Here is a 14325-nt window from a genome sequence, read left to right on the forward strand (position 1 = left end):
AATAGCTGTGATTAATAGAAAATTAAAACTTAACTCCAAACAGTGATTTTCACCAAATAACATCAATTGTCAAGGGCTAATTACTAGAAAAAATGTTCAAAGTTTCACAGACTGAGAACAACTTAGGGGTAATTAATGATGTTAATGAAATGAAGCTAATTTTTCTATTAATGTTATTTATATTATTTTTACGTTAAATTTCAACTCACATAAATATTAAGGATGAGGTTAATTTGATATAATTGGTTTTAAATTGTTAATCTGGAAACAGGAAATTATTCAAGGAAAATAAATTTAATTTCAATTAAGGTACTTGTTATTTTATAAAGTTGAATTGATTTGACAATGATTTATGGTGATGGGGTTTCATGCAAATGGATGCAGTTAAAAAATATACATATAAAAAAATGTGAATTGATATTAGTAAATAAATTGTCATTTTATAAACTTTATCTGTTAAAACAATCATGCAATATACATTCAAATCAGACTTGTTTTCAAAATGATGAATTTCATAAGTAAACCAAAGTGCTAAATATTAGTTAAAGCACAATATTTAACCTATAATACGATACTAATAGATCTCAGTTTCTTTAAAAGAAAATATTTTTATTTTGATATGTTTATCTTACCTGGGTGCTATGTTACATTTGCCTTATTGCTTTAATATTGACTTTTGTACTAGGTATTGTTAAAATATTTTTTTTAGCTGTTACTTATCTAAACAATTATGATTAGATTGCAATCAAAGCAGCTTATTTTGCATAGATTTTTTTATTTATTTTAAATTAGTAGCAAAAAACCTGTGCAATGATAATGAATAAGTTTCATACCCTTCGAGCTTCCTGTATAAACTGATGCCATTGTGATTTGAACTGTTTACTCGAGATAACATGTTGTTCCCAAGCCTCCCAGTAGTTAACTACTGAAGAGAAGCGGCTGTCTTCTAAAATCCTCTCCACTGTTTGAACAGAGCTTCGAAGATCTAGGGTTGAGTCATCAGTTATCTAAACAACACAAAAAATATTCAAATCTTTTGCCCATAGCATTATATAAGTAGGCCTACTAACAGGCCTGATTTCTACTGAATTCTTTAACATACCATAGATGCATTTTGCAAGAATTCTTTCCCCTTAAGGTTGAGGTCGTCGAAAATATGTCTTGTGTTCGAAAACATTTCACGCAGTTTATGTACAGCTGAATCAGTAATTTCTTGAAGATCTTCTGTTTCTGACCGTACAATATGTTCCAGCCCATCAAGGTTACTAGAAAGCTGGTTAACAAAATTTGAAAACATGATAAAATGTGTTTTTTTAAAAAATGTTTTGCAAATTAAAAGCTCAAAGTAAAATTATTTTAAATAATTTTATATTAAATATAGACAATTCAAATCATACCTGCTGCGCGAGTCGATGAAAAGAGACGTACATCAGGGCCAACTGAATGCGAGTCTCAACGATACGTTGCAATCTCTGATATTGTTGTTCTGTTTCCTTTGCCTTTTCTGCAGCTTGTTGTCCTGCCTGGTCCCCTGATTGAACCAGTCTTGAGGCTGCACTAGACAAGGCAGATAACTCTGCATTCTTGTCCTGAAATAAATTATTACCATTTTAATACCTTAGCTTTCTCCAAAAGATAAACTTAAAGGAAACTTACATTAAAATGAAGATAAAAGAATAAAGAAATCAATTAGCTACCCTGATGTCTTCATCTAGTTGTTCATGTACTTCTAAAAAGTCTTTAGCACTGGCAAGGCTTGTTCCCATGGAGTTGTGGCGAGAGACAATGTTCTGTCCTATTTGGTGAAGCCAGGTCTGGAGCTAAAAATGATAGACAGTGTCATGTAAATAAGGGGAAATATAAAGTTCAAAACCTAATTCAAACTGCATAGTCTTCTCTAATATAATGAATGGCTTCTATAAAATAAAACAATATTTAAAAACTTTAAAATTCCTTGGGTACAAATAGAACAGTCTTAAATTATATATTGAAATGAATGTATAAGCATACACTGTTGTATTTCTCTTGATAAGAAAGATACTCCTGACTTCGCTGCCATGCCTCAGCACGTCTTGCCTTGCACAGAGATTCCAATTGTGTGCATTTAGCCATGAGCTCATCCATCTAGTAATAAGTGAAATATTAGTTTATAGAACTTCCTTGTTAAAAAAAACTTTTAATACATTGCTGTACACACAAAAAAATAACTTACTAAAATTACAATAAATGTTTAAAAACATACTTTATGAAAACAAAACACAAGTATACAGCTTACCTTTCGTCTCACGCCATCCGCCCCTTGATCGGTGCTACTGACCCTCTCAAGTAGCAGCCGACCTTCGTGGGTCGCTTCGGTTGAATAATCAACGATGGCCTGAGATAAACGTGAATGTTGCTCTGCTAACTCTGCGCTGTTTCTTGGGAGATCCATGTTGTTCAGTTGGAACTCCACATCTCTTAGTTTATTTAGAGCCTACAAAAAGATGTTAATTGTCACTCAGGGTTCCTTTTTTTAAAAAATGTTTATTATTTAATACACAATTTTTGTTACTTAAATTAACTTTGATTTCATAGAAATAATTATAGAACTAACCGTTTCTGCAAGTCTGAAGAAAGCCACCGCCATGCCAATATTTTTACGTCTGTTGTCAAGGCGGTTTGAGAAGCTTTCTGCCTCGCGATCTACTGCAATGAGGCGCTGACGAATTCCTTCTGCATCGACACTAGCTCGTCGCAGAAGTCCATCAGCAGTCCTGAGAAGTCCAAGCATGCTCTCTTGGATATCCTACAAAAAAAAAGAACAGAATTAGTCATTATTTTATCAGTCTATCAAAACACAATTTTTTTTAAGCACAGGCTTAAATTGTAACTTGATATTTCTTATATTATTTTGATTTTATTTGTAATGTACTTACTCTGGCTTGTGCCTCAAACTGGTTGTGGTCTTGCTGTATTTGTTGGGCCTCACTATAAGAGGAACCCAGTTCGGTGTTCTGTAAATAATTGTTGCCTACTCCACGGTACCATTCTAAGATCTGAAAATTTAAACAAGTATTTATTTATTTAGAATAATTATTAGCATAACTGCTATTAACAAATAATGCTGAAGTAAAATAGTTTACTATCTAATCAGTTATATAGATTTACAATAAATTGAGCTTCACTACAGGTTAGATAGATATATTAAGTTATCACTATGCTATCAGCAATAATCATGTTTCATTTCCGCTGATCCAGGTGAATATCATTAAGAAATAGCCTGACAAAAATGAATACCAGCCTTTAAAAACAAAGTAAACCAACCTTATTAACCTCCTGATCAAGTTGACAGAGCTGCAAGCAATGTTCAAGTCTAATCTTGCGTTGGTTCCACAATTCTTCAAGGTGGCGTCTGCGATCATGCAGCAGCTCCAGAAGGTGTTCAATGCCATAGCAGGCTGCTGTGGTGGCGTGGAGGTTGGCAAAGTCCGCATGCATACCCATCTCTTTAATCTGGTCTAGCAGGGACTGGCCCATATCAAGGGTGGCTTTTGATGTCTCAAGAATATCTATTAGAATGATAATAAAGTAGTTTTATACAATGGTATAGCAAATTCAATTTATGCTTTTTTATATTTACACCTGTACTTGTTTCTATGTATACAAGTTTAAGAGTTAACTGTTTGGTAGATTGGCCTAATTAGAGAAACAAAATAAATACTAACTATTTTTCATGTCAAGATGTTGGTCTAAAAGTCTTTGTGCTGTTTCTACATCTGATGCTAGGGGTACTTTAGAAAAGTTCTTTTGTGCTTGTTCCATAGATGATGCCAACTGAAAGATTTAAAACAAACATACTTTATAATTTTGTATAAATTAAGAAATGATAAAAGATGTTTTGTCTTTAAAATATCTGTTTATGTAGGGCCTAAGCTGTGTATAAAATTAAAATTATGCTACTGTTTCTTTTGAAATATTGCTGCATTTAATAACTTACAAAGCATAGAAAATTATGTTAAAATGGACTAGTAAAATCTTATTTTAGCTTTAGCTTTTTTTTTTTTTAAATTTATGTTATGGCATAGAGGATAAAAATAAATATAAATAATTATAATATATAGTACATACATCTTGTGCACTCTGATGGAATGCTACACTCTGTTCTAAAAGTGTTCCCCTATATGCTAGCTTGTCATTGAGGTCCTTCCAGGCTTCAGCAAGCGTGTCTGCCATAGCATTATGTACATCCACTTGTGAGCGGTTCTGGTCAGCTTGTGCATCAATATTTCTGAGCAACTGTTGAACCTCATCCTCTTTTGACTGTTTCAAAATTTTAAAACGTGAAGTTATTAAAGAACTCATTATTTGTTTTAAAAAAAACAGAGAACTTTTTATTAAAAATATTAGGCCTAATTACCCTTTATCATCATCTTTTCCCATTGTGCCCATGACACTTAGGGCCGATGAAGTAGAGCTCATCTGTTTCAATGACCTCGGCACAGAGGCAGATAGTGTGGTCAGCACTATGCCCAGCTGCTTTAGTTTCCATTACGAGAGTCAGGTACCCATTAGAGCTAGGTGAACCCAGCGGTGTCATACAGAATTGAGCCCGGGATCCTAACTTAAGTCTTTCAGGCTAGTCATAAGCTCTACCATTCGACCATGCTGTCCTTAATTTACCCTTACCTATCTAAAATAACTAGACATGCACTTTAAAACAGAAAGCTTATAGCAAAGACTCTAGATTCTAGATCTATATTATATAGCCATCTGTATAGGCCTTTTGCCAGGCTTACTTTGAAAATTCAACACTCTGGAAATTACATAATAATTTGAATTAGTTAAAGTGAATAAATAGCCTAAGCCTAATTAGGGAGGGGGTAAGGGAGGGGAGGGCACTTAAAACTCTTGTGGGGTTCAGACAAAAATCTTCAGGGTGAGAGGGGGCGGGTGATGGTGATTATAACAGGCCTTTCTTCTATATACATCTAGATCTATATTTGGTTGAAAATGCTTCAGTTCATTGCCCTCCTCCCCCCCCTCTCTATCTCCTCCTACCCAGGGAGTAACTTCAAAGGTAAAGTTCTTAATTCTAAACCTAGATCTCCCTCCCTCAGAGTTTCTTCCAGGCATCTCTTCGGGTAGGGGGGGGGGGGGGCAAAGCCCCCCGAAAAAATTTTTACCGCCCCCCAACTATTGTTGTATTTGGTATAGTCAGTACTCTAGATCTAGGTCTAGAATTAAAAACTTTACCTTTGAAGTTACTCGCGGGGTGGGAAAAGGGGGGGGGGGGGTGTTTCTTCCAGACTTTTTTTCTCGGGGGGGGGGGGGTGGGGGGGGCACTTGAAATTTTCGCGGGGGGCGGTAGACTTTCTTCGGAGGGGGGGGGGGGGGTCGGACACTGTTAAAAGTATATATTTTCTATATAAATTATATAAATTTCATTTCGTTCGGGGGGGGGGGGGGGCGGTAAAAATTTTTCGGGGGGGGGCGAACTTGAATTGATAGTAAAAGGACTGGCAACTGCTAGATCTAGATCTACTCCTAGATCTAGATCTAGATCTATGATTCTAGCGTCTAGACTAGATCTAGATCTGGAAATCTAGATCTAGATCTAGATCTAGATTCTAGATCTAGATCTAGAATCTAGACTAGATGTAGAATCTAGATCCAGATATCTACTAGAATCTAGTACTAGACTTCTAGAAATCTAGATCTATCAACTATCTAGAGATTTAGAGATCTAATCAATCTAATGTCTAATCTAGATCTAGATCCTAGATCTAGATCGAGATTCTAAATAGAGCTAGATCTAGAACTAGATCTAGAACTTCTATCTAGACTAGAAGTGATAAAATACTCAGGTCTAGAATCTAGTTTAGTAGTTTGGCCTACTAGAAATCTAGGAGCTACTGGATGTATAAAAGTTTTCTAGCAGACGAAATTTTAACTGATATGCCAGTTTGTAATGGCTTTATAATACTTTACACTTTACATAGTAGGAGACCGACCTCTCTTGCCCTGGCCTACAGTTTTAAATATTGTTTGTGATTTATAAGCCTAGCTTATTAAGTTGTTTTCTCCCCAAACGCACTGTTATCTGGCAAATGTGTACATAAGTACGGGCTTAGGCCTAGTGATATTGTAGGAACTTCTAGGCCCTAGCGACATTCTTTGCTTTTGATTTTGAGCGAGCACACCAAAAGTTTATACTGACCTTTAGTCTAGCAATGAGTTGATCGTGTTCTCGCTGTAACTGTAGAGCTTCTTCAAGATTGGAACCTACATCCATAAGGTCAGGTTCCATCTGGTGAACTCTGACACGCACCCATTCTGAGCTCTGTGAATAAAAAATAGATAAATTCTATAGAAATAAACTTAAGAAAGAGTATTCCTCATCGTTGAATGTTGTTTAACATTTTGAAGCATTATAAATGAACGAAAAACAATTACCGTGAACGAAATAAAAAATAAAAAGCTTGCATCGTTTCAACATCTAGATCTAGATTAGATCTAGACCTGTGTTTGTGAGTGGGTGTGCTAAACTAAAACTAAAAGCAAATCGACCATGTGGATAGCAATAGCTAAAGGACAAGGTAAGGATCTACACAAATTTCGTCTTCCATTGTTTCGTACCTCCCATAATACCTCGATCAAGGACGACAGATTAAGAATTGATGAACAGTCCATGTACGACATATTAATTTAAGAATTGCTCTATGTAAAGAATATGCCCATTATGCTGAGGTGTTGTGTTTACATAACTCTCGCACTATCTCCTTCACTCCATCAGCTAAAGTAAAGGTGCTTTTTTATATATTTTTTTTTTATTTTATAGAGCAGGCGTTGAGAATTTGTAATGTGTTATGCCATTAATATTATAAAATTAGCGTGGCTTCCTTTCCTTCTCAAATATATTCCAAAATTGTTTTCATTTATTTTTGTATAAGTTTTTTTTTTTTAAAAAAACTTTTCTGCCATGAAATACGTAGAAGCTATAAGCTATACTTGTTCTATGTGGTCTTTGTCTAATTTCCTATTCCCTTACAGCTCAAGGTGGATTTCGTAAGAAAGAAAAGCAAAAATCACCCGTAGATAACGCTGGAAGATATCCCAGGCCAAGATAACTCGGTAAGACGTTACCAAGGCAACTAGGTGCCCCCTTGCTCTTCATTTATTTGCAGGTAGGGAGGGTATACCTTTAGCGCTAAAATGCACACTTGGTTCAAGCAGAAGCGGGGTATGCACTCCTTTTTATTGTAAGGTTATACCAACATGTTCTGTGCTGCAAGGCTTGGCTAGAAACCCTAAACCTACTTTTTATTTTTAAGAAAAATCAGTTTAAACAAAACAAAACCTTTTTTCCCTAGATTTAATTGTGAAGGAGAAAAAAAACAATAGCAATAAAGTTCAAAAGCTTGAAGAACCAGGTTCTCTATGTGAATGTTTAAGATGTTTGATCACTTAACTTACAGCTTGTTTTAAAGGTGGGGAAGGTGGTGAAGTGGGAGGGGGGGGGAATTAGAGAGAATGTGGCACTTCACATCAGATGTAAAACCGGATGTTGAGGAAAAATTTTAGATGTGGTATTTATTATTATTATTAAAACGGTATACTTAGACATGTTATAAATAATCTAAAATACAATCCATCACCCCCACCCCCACGCAAAACAGAGATTTTGTATATGAGAATTGCATATTTTAATTTTAAAAGTAATTTTAACGAATCTCTTTTACTAGAAACACACATTTATTCTATGTTAATACGCAAAACTAAGGCATAAATCATGATGAAACGTAATTAAAATGGGGAGGTCACACTCTTGGGTGAGGGGGCGGTGTTGGACTTTGGTTAAATTAAATAGATCAATGAAAAAAAAACAATCAAAATTGTCCTAAACACAATTTTAAAATGTTCAGTATTCAAGTTCAAGCCCAGTCTAAAAGTTTCAAAAATAATATCAGTGACCCGGGGATTGACCTAATCACCCCGCAGTGTTAATGGGCTCTTCCGCATAACACGATGGCGCCTCGAGCAACAGTACCAGAAAGGAAGTCGGACATTATTTCAATTAAATTTCATGAAACAGTAGTCCTAGTAGGCTTATAACGTATACTATTATCTGTATTTACTGTAAGTATCGCTGTACAAAATTGTTCAAACATGTCGCATCAAATGATTTAGTTTCTAAATAGTGTTGTTGTAGTTGTTGCTTTAAAGAGTTACAAATAAAAGCAAGCACGGAAAATGGCAACTCAATCCTGGATAAGTTTATCCAACTCGCCTTAGCGGCAACCCAGGTTTTACTTGCCTTTTGTAGTTTACCCTGGAAACTCCTTGTGATAATCTGTCTTACTCATTTACTGTCTAAATCGTCTGCTTCTTAAGTATAATGCCAATCAATCGAAGGGAATGGTTACTAATTTATGGAAACTAATAGTAATAACGGTGCATGAATAGGCCTACTTATACAGATTACTTATTAAACATTGGACATAAGAACCGAGCGTGATCTTGAATTGCTTGTGTGTATGGTGGGGGGGGGGGGGGTAAGGAAGTATATGAAGATATAGGTATATTCCTGCTTTCATTGTCATGAACATATTTTTTTAACTCATCCATTTCACTTTTTCAAAATATCAAGCACCCCACCGAACCCCCTCTTCTCATTTTACCAATACAGTTATTTTATAAAAAGCAAGCAGCAAGAGCCCTATATGATTACATCACACTGCGGCTCACGTCACACTCAAATCCTGCTGCAGCAGACAACCGTAGATAACTGTTCAACCCTCGCTCGTGTGCTGCTCCTTCCCCCCCTTGTGTTCATGTAAGTAACCTGTGTACAGGAACACTCACGCCTGCTGGCCTATGTCTTTGGGTCTCGGCAGCCGATAATCCGGGCTTGGGGTGGATCAGATACTTGTTCAACAATTTCATTTGGAGTCACGTGATGGTTAGACGATTTTTAATTTCTTCTTTTACCCTATATAAATATATTATTTCCTCCTCCTCAGCCCCTACCGTTGCCAATAACGGCATAAAGATCAACCCCGTACTTTCCCCTAAATAACAACAATAATTACTACATAAATTAACACATTATTTGTAATCAAGAAAACAATATAATGAACGTCTTATTCCCGGGGCGAAGGTCTCCATGTGAGCCTCACCCTCACTCACCCAGGTGTCTGACTACAAGTATGCATGATTTCCCCTCCGCCTTCTTAAGGTGTGCATGATAAGCTAAAATAAAATTAAACTGGGTTGTGTCATGTGTGAGCAGTTGTAAGTGCAAGACATTCCTAATGTATAGAGGCGTGAAGCCATTTCCTTAGACTGATGGTACAAGCTTGTGGCTGACTACTTAAGTGCTTTCGGCAGGCCAATCATTGATGGGTGAAGCTCGGTTGTCGGTCTATGCCCAGAAAACCACTCAAGGTATGTAGGTAGGCCCAGGGGCGTAGCGAGGGGGGGGGGGGGGCGGGGGGTGCGGACCGCACCGGGTGACACCATTTAGGGGGGGTGACACCAAGGCAAAAAATAGCAAAATATATAGAGAAAAACTCGAGGGGGGGGTGCAAATCGAAAGTTTGAGGGGGGGGGGTGCAAATCGAAAACTCGAGGGGGGGTGCAAATCGAAAGTTTGAGGGGGGGGGGTGCAAATCGAAAACTCGAGGGGGGGGGGTGCAAATCGAAAGTTTGAGGGGGGGTGCAAATCGAAAATTTGAAAGTTTATCCCTGGGAAGGGTCTCTATGCCTCTGGGGGGGTGACACCATTAAGTGCCGCACCGGGTGACACCCGACCTCGCTACGCCACTGGGTAGGCCTATCAGTGAGATATAGGTAAAGCTGACTGCGTGGTAATGCTGTTTAAGCAGCCGTATGAAATATGTCCAAGGCGTTTCAAATAAAAAAGTCAATATATTGTACTGAAATCATGTTTTCAAATGCTGATGTGTATTAAGAGTTGTCTAGATAAAAAAAAAAAAGCTTGCTATAGACATGCATTTAAGTATTACGAATGAAGTAGGCTTTGTTAGTACAATAATATGTAACTGTTCCTTTGTTTATTTAATACAACATGTTATTTAAAATACACCCGTTTGATAAATTGTCGTGTGTCTGATAATGTAATATTATACAAATCGTGCGTGTTACCAATATAATGACGTGTCTGTATGCTAGGTATTTTCGTGTTTTTCAATGTGCTCACTGTGTGCTCCTAATAAAATAAGATTGACGTATCATTGCATGGTGAAGATATGATGCCACTGTCAAAAAGACATGTAAGGTATATGCAACTTCAGTAATGTATAATAATTAGAACTGTTACGGGCGTATTTTTTTACCTTCCTGCCAAGAGAACACATCCGTTTACCAAGCGCCTCGACATGACTACTTTCAGCGTGAGCTAACGGTTAATACAAATTTAAAATGGGAAGATGTAGAAGGATTGGTTAGCTTCATAATTTTCAATAAATAGGCCTACATCTGAATGTTGGATGTATGTTAGGTATAATTCTTCTTCTTAGTCTGCGTTTTTTTCCAACAGTAAATATGTCTGGTTTAATTTCTATTGTAAAGGGCCTATTCATTTATCAGTTGCAAGATGTTATTCAAACTACTTTGCCACCCCTAGTTACTAGTAAGGCATTAAATATCATATTCATAGCGTAATGGACTGTAAATCTCTGTTCAATAACAAATAAACTCAGCACCGTTTTAAAGCACCCTCTTTATAAAATGGTATAGTTGGTATTCAGCATGAATATTGTTTTGGGTTTTATTAAATCATTTGAATTGTTCGCTTTGATAAAACCTAGTAAAGCGTTTTTTAAGTTGTTGTTTCAAATATTTCAATTGCCTATAACTCAATTTCAAAACAACATGGCATCTGTTAATGTGCTAAAAAAATATAGATAGTATTTTAAGCTTGCAAGCAAAGAAACACTACAATCGTCAGATTACAATTTTAAACAATTTTCTTTTTGATTTGTAAATAATGTTTGTTAATAGTCTAATTAGCTCAAGTTTTGTTTTCTTTTTTTGGGGAAATTTTCAATCCTAATCACTTAGATTTAATCCGTACTCTGATTTTACTATCCAAGACTAATAAAAGATAACAGATTATCCCGTCTAGTTAAATAAGTAAAGACGTTTTTTTTTACTTCTTAAAACCCATTAAAAATAGAACTGACCGACATACCCCCTACCCCCCTCCCCACCACATACCGCACACGCCACGGTCGAGGCTAAGAGCTCAGGTAAGTTTAGACTCAACTTCAGACACCCACCAGACCATCTCCATCAAAAAACACTGCATCCAATGATAAGAAATCTTTCTCGACAAACCTGAGTCAGATCCAACCGTATTAAATAAAGAGCCAGCCTAGCAAATTTGAGGTAACATTTAAAATAAATCAGCAGAACTACGTGGAGAATAAAAAAGGGCCTATATAAATCCTAATACATAGTCTATTCAATATATATATATATATATATATATATATATATATATATATATATATATATATATATATATCTAATATATAAAGCTCAATTCTGTAACGCATATGTTTGTCGTTGGCATTTCTACGGATTTAAGTGTTAGATCAATTATCGTGCGCGTTTGTCTAAATTTATGAGTTAAAAAATTACTATTAAAAGTGTTGGGAAATCATTTTCATTTTTCAAATTATAGTAATAATTGTCGGCATGTTCATTAAACACAAGTTTTAAAAAAATATCATCTTTTACAAAAATTCTAATTATGTTTTTATTTAGTCCTATAGCGCTTACTTCCCTTTGATAAATTAGGCAAAACACAATTACTTCCCTTTATGAAACCATCGCATTAGTTGAAAAGCATTTACTTTTTAATTACTTTGTTTTGGTGTTGGGAAAAAAATAATTACATAATTAGCGGGGATTGATCAAGTGCAAATGTTTTAGGTATTTTACGGATAAGCTTGGAGTATTATAATTGTTCATTAAATTGAAACAGGCGCGTTCGTTTAAGTGAGTGCAAAAACTATGAATAAGTTGGGGTACTATAGTCGTTTATTAAGCTAAAACAGGCGATTCTGCCCCGGGCGTTTATGTTCGCGTTAGTGTTTTCTTTGTGTTTAGGTGGGTTTGCGTTAGTGGTTGCGTTTTGATTTGGTTCGTTTTTGTTCTTTCTTTTTTCGTTTTTGTTTGTGTTTTTTTTTGTTTGGGTTTGTATTTGTGTTTTTGGTTGGTTTTGCGTTTGGATTTGGTTTGTTTTCGTTTGCTTTTTCGTTGTTTTTTTTTTTGGTATTGGTGTTTGTGGTTGGGTTTGTTGTTAGGTTTTTGTTTTCGTTTGTTTTTTCTTTGTGTTTGTATTGGTGTTTGTGGTTGTGGTTGGGTTTGTTGTTAGGTTTTTGTTTTCGTTTGTATTTCTAATTGTGTTAGCGTTATGTTTGCGTTTTGTTGTTTTGGTTGGTTGTGGTTTGGGTGGGCAATGCCGGGTTTATGATGATTACTAAACACACAGGTAATGGTCTTTAACGGAAAGGTTTTTCACAGAAGCCAGAGCAGGGCCTGGCCGGGACGGCTAGTATATATATATATATATATATGCATTAGACTTTATTAACACCGGCGCAAATCATAAATAACACGCAAAGTTGGTATAGAAATCGGCGTTTTCTATTAGACATGTGAGTCTAGCTAATGGTTCTCTAACCTTTAACTGTGCACCGTAGGGATGGCATGACAGCTGGAACTAGTAATGGATGAGATTGCTGGGAACATACTAGACATAGTAGCGTGGCTTTTACAACTTTTAGGCAACGCGTCATGACTAGGTTAGAGGTGAGAACAGGTAGATCTATAATCCTATATAATGTGGTAAAGCCTCAAACAATATGTGAATGTGTGGGTAGTGTGTGGTCAAGAAGTAGTCACTACCATCACGTTTCACAGTTTCAAAAGTTATGTTTTACCTAAATTAATTTAGGCGTTGATTGATAAGCTCTGTGTTTAATAAATGGATGCTTTAGACAAAGGTGCCGAAAACATTTGGGGGGGGGGGTATTTTAGGCAGAGCTTGGATTATTTTTACCTTTGGGTTTTGCTCAGTTGTTTTATACACAGATATAAAAAATTGTGTGAAACCCAGGTAATACAACTGCACCCTTGTGACGTTATTTCCTGTACGCTCATGGGGGGGGGGGGGGGGGGGGGCTAAGAGAAACAAGATGGCGACTGTGAGTCTATTTACTGTTGCTCACCGTCAGTGATTCATTGCCGAAGTTGTGATGGCTCGTAAATGATAAGACAAGTTATCATCAGTAAAGATGAGTACTTTAACCCAAAGGTTTTATTTTTAGAAACCAGCGGAAGAAAACAGAAAACAATATGTATATGTTATTAATTAAAGACCAACCGCTTGTTATAAAAACATCGAATGAATACAGTATCGTTTGGGGAGAAAGAAATTTCTGATGGTATCGCTTTATAGGTCATAATGTTCGGAGATAGGGTCAGGATTGGGTTATGTTTAGGGCAACACTACTATTAAATAAAAATGAAGTACCAACCCAAACTTTCTTGAATACAAATTCAGAAAAGATGAAAACAAACATAATTTTGTCGTATTGAAGTGGGGGTGGGGGCTTTTTAAAAAAAATATTTTTGGGTTGATATTTTGCATCCTATGGAATGATACTCCATTTATGACAGTTTCGATGTAACTGTTCGTTCAAGCCCTATGACATTTTTCTCATTGCCATGAATGTCAAATTTTAACCAAAAATCTGCCACAAACTGGCGCCCTCTTGGTTATTGATTTATGGCTTCCTATCGATACAAAATTTAATAGACACACCCAAAACGAGGGCTATACATCATATAGTGCGAGTTCATCGGTCTAATTTCAGAATGAGTAGCCGTATACATTTTCCACAATTGAAAATAGAAGTCAACAAAACAGTCGTAGAAACGGCAGGCTAAAACTTAAAGTGAAGTTATTACCAAAAAAATAAATAAATAAAAAACAACTGCGTTAATAGCCATCACGTGTCGTTAGGCGTGTCTGCTCCGACGTTTTTGCATCCATTAATTGTGTGATTAACCATTACTTTAATAGCTGAGTTCATCAATAGAACGATAGAATGACTGTAGCGTATCAAATTTTGAAAGACGAGAACGATCAATAAAACGAAGGAGTACTGTATTAAGAGTACTTAATACCAAATTATTAAATAATAACACAGAACTATGTTAAAGGAAAGGAGTTAATTTACAGGGACTTGTTTTTTTTTCTTCAATTTATCATAAAAGAAAGTAAAGCCGAATAGCACACTAGCATTTAGAGAA

At 36.0% G+C, this 14325-nt stretch overlaps 1 protein-coding gene across 5 annotated transcripts in view; it reads right to left on the reverse strand.

Annotated features, from left to right (window-relative positions):
- The window catches only part of LOC131947753 (titin), a gene marked incomplete at its 5' end in the record, with an annotated part of 410194 nt that overhangs the window by 360729 nt on the left and 35140 nt on the right, over positions 1 to 14325 (reverse strand). For all 5 annotated transcript variants that reach the window (XM_059309048.1, XM_059309047.1, XM_059309046.1 and 2 more), the window contains 12 exon segments: positions 834 to 1007; positions 1103 to 1273; positions 1398 to 1589; positions 1698 to 1820; positions 2011 to 2124; positions 2276 to 2473; positions 2594 to 2785; positions 2916 to 3035; positions 3304 to 3548; positions 3705 to 3813; positions 4108 to 4299; positions 6197 to 6319. In XM_059309048.1, the coding sequence (XP_059165031.1) occupies positions 834 to 1007; positions 1103 to 1273; positions 1398 to 1589; positions 1698 to 1820; positions 2011 to 2124; positions 2276 to 2473; positions 2594 to 2785; positions 2916 to 3035; positions 3304 to 3548; positions 3705 to 3813; positions 4108 to 4299; positions 6197 to 6319 (1953 nt within the window).

Source organism: Physella acuta, unplaced genomic scaffold (genome assembly GCF_028476545.2).
Source record: "Physella acuta isolate Inbredline_101_S28 unplaced genomic scaffold, ASM2847654v3 ptg000606l, whole genome shotgun sequence".
Classification (NCBI taxonomy): Eukaryota; Metazoa; Mollusca; class Gastropoda; family Physidae; genus Physella; species Physella acuta.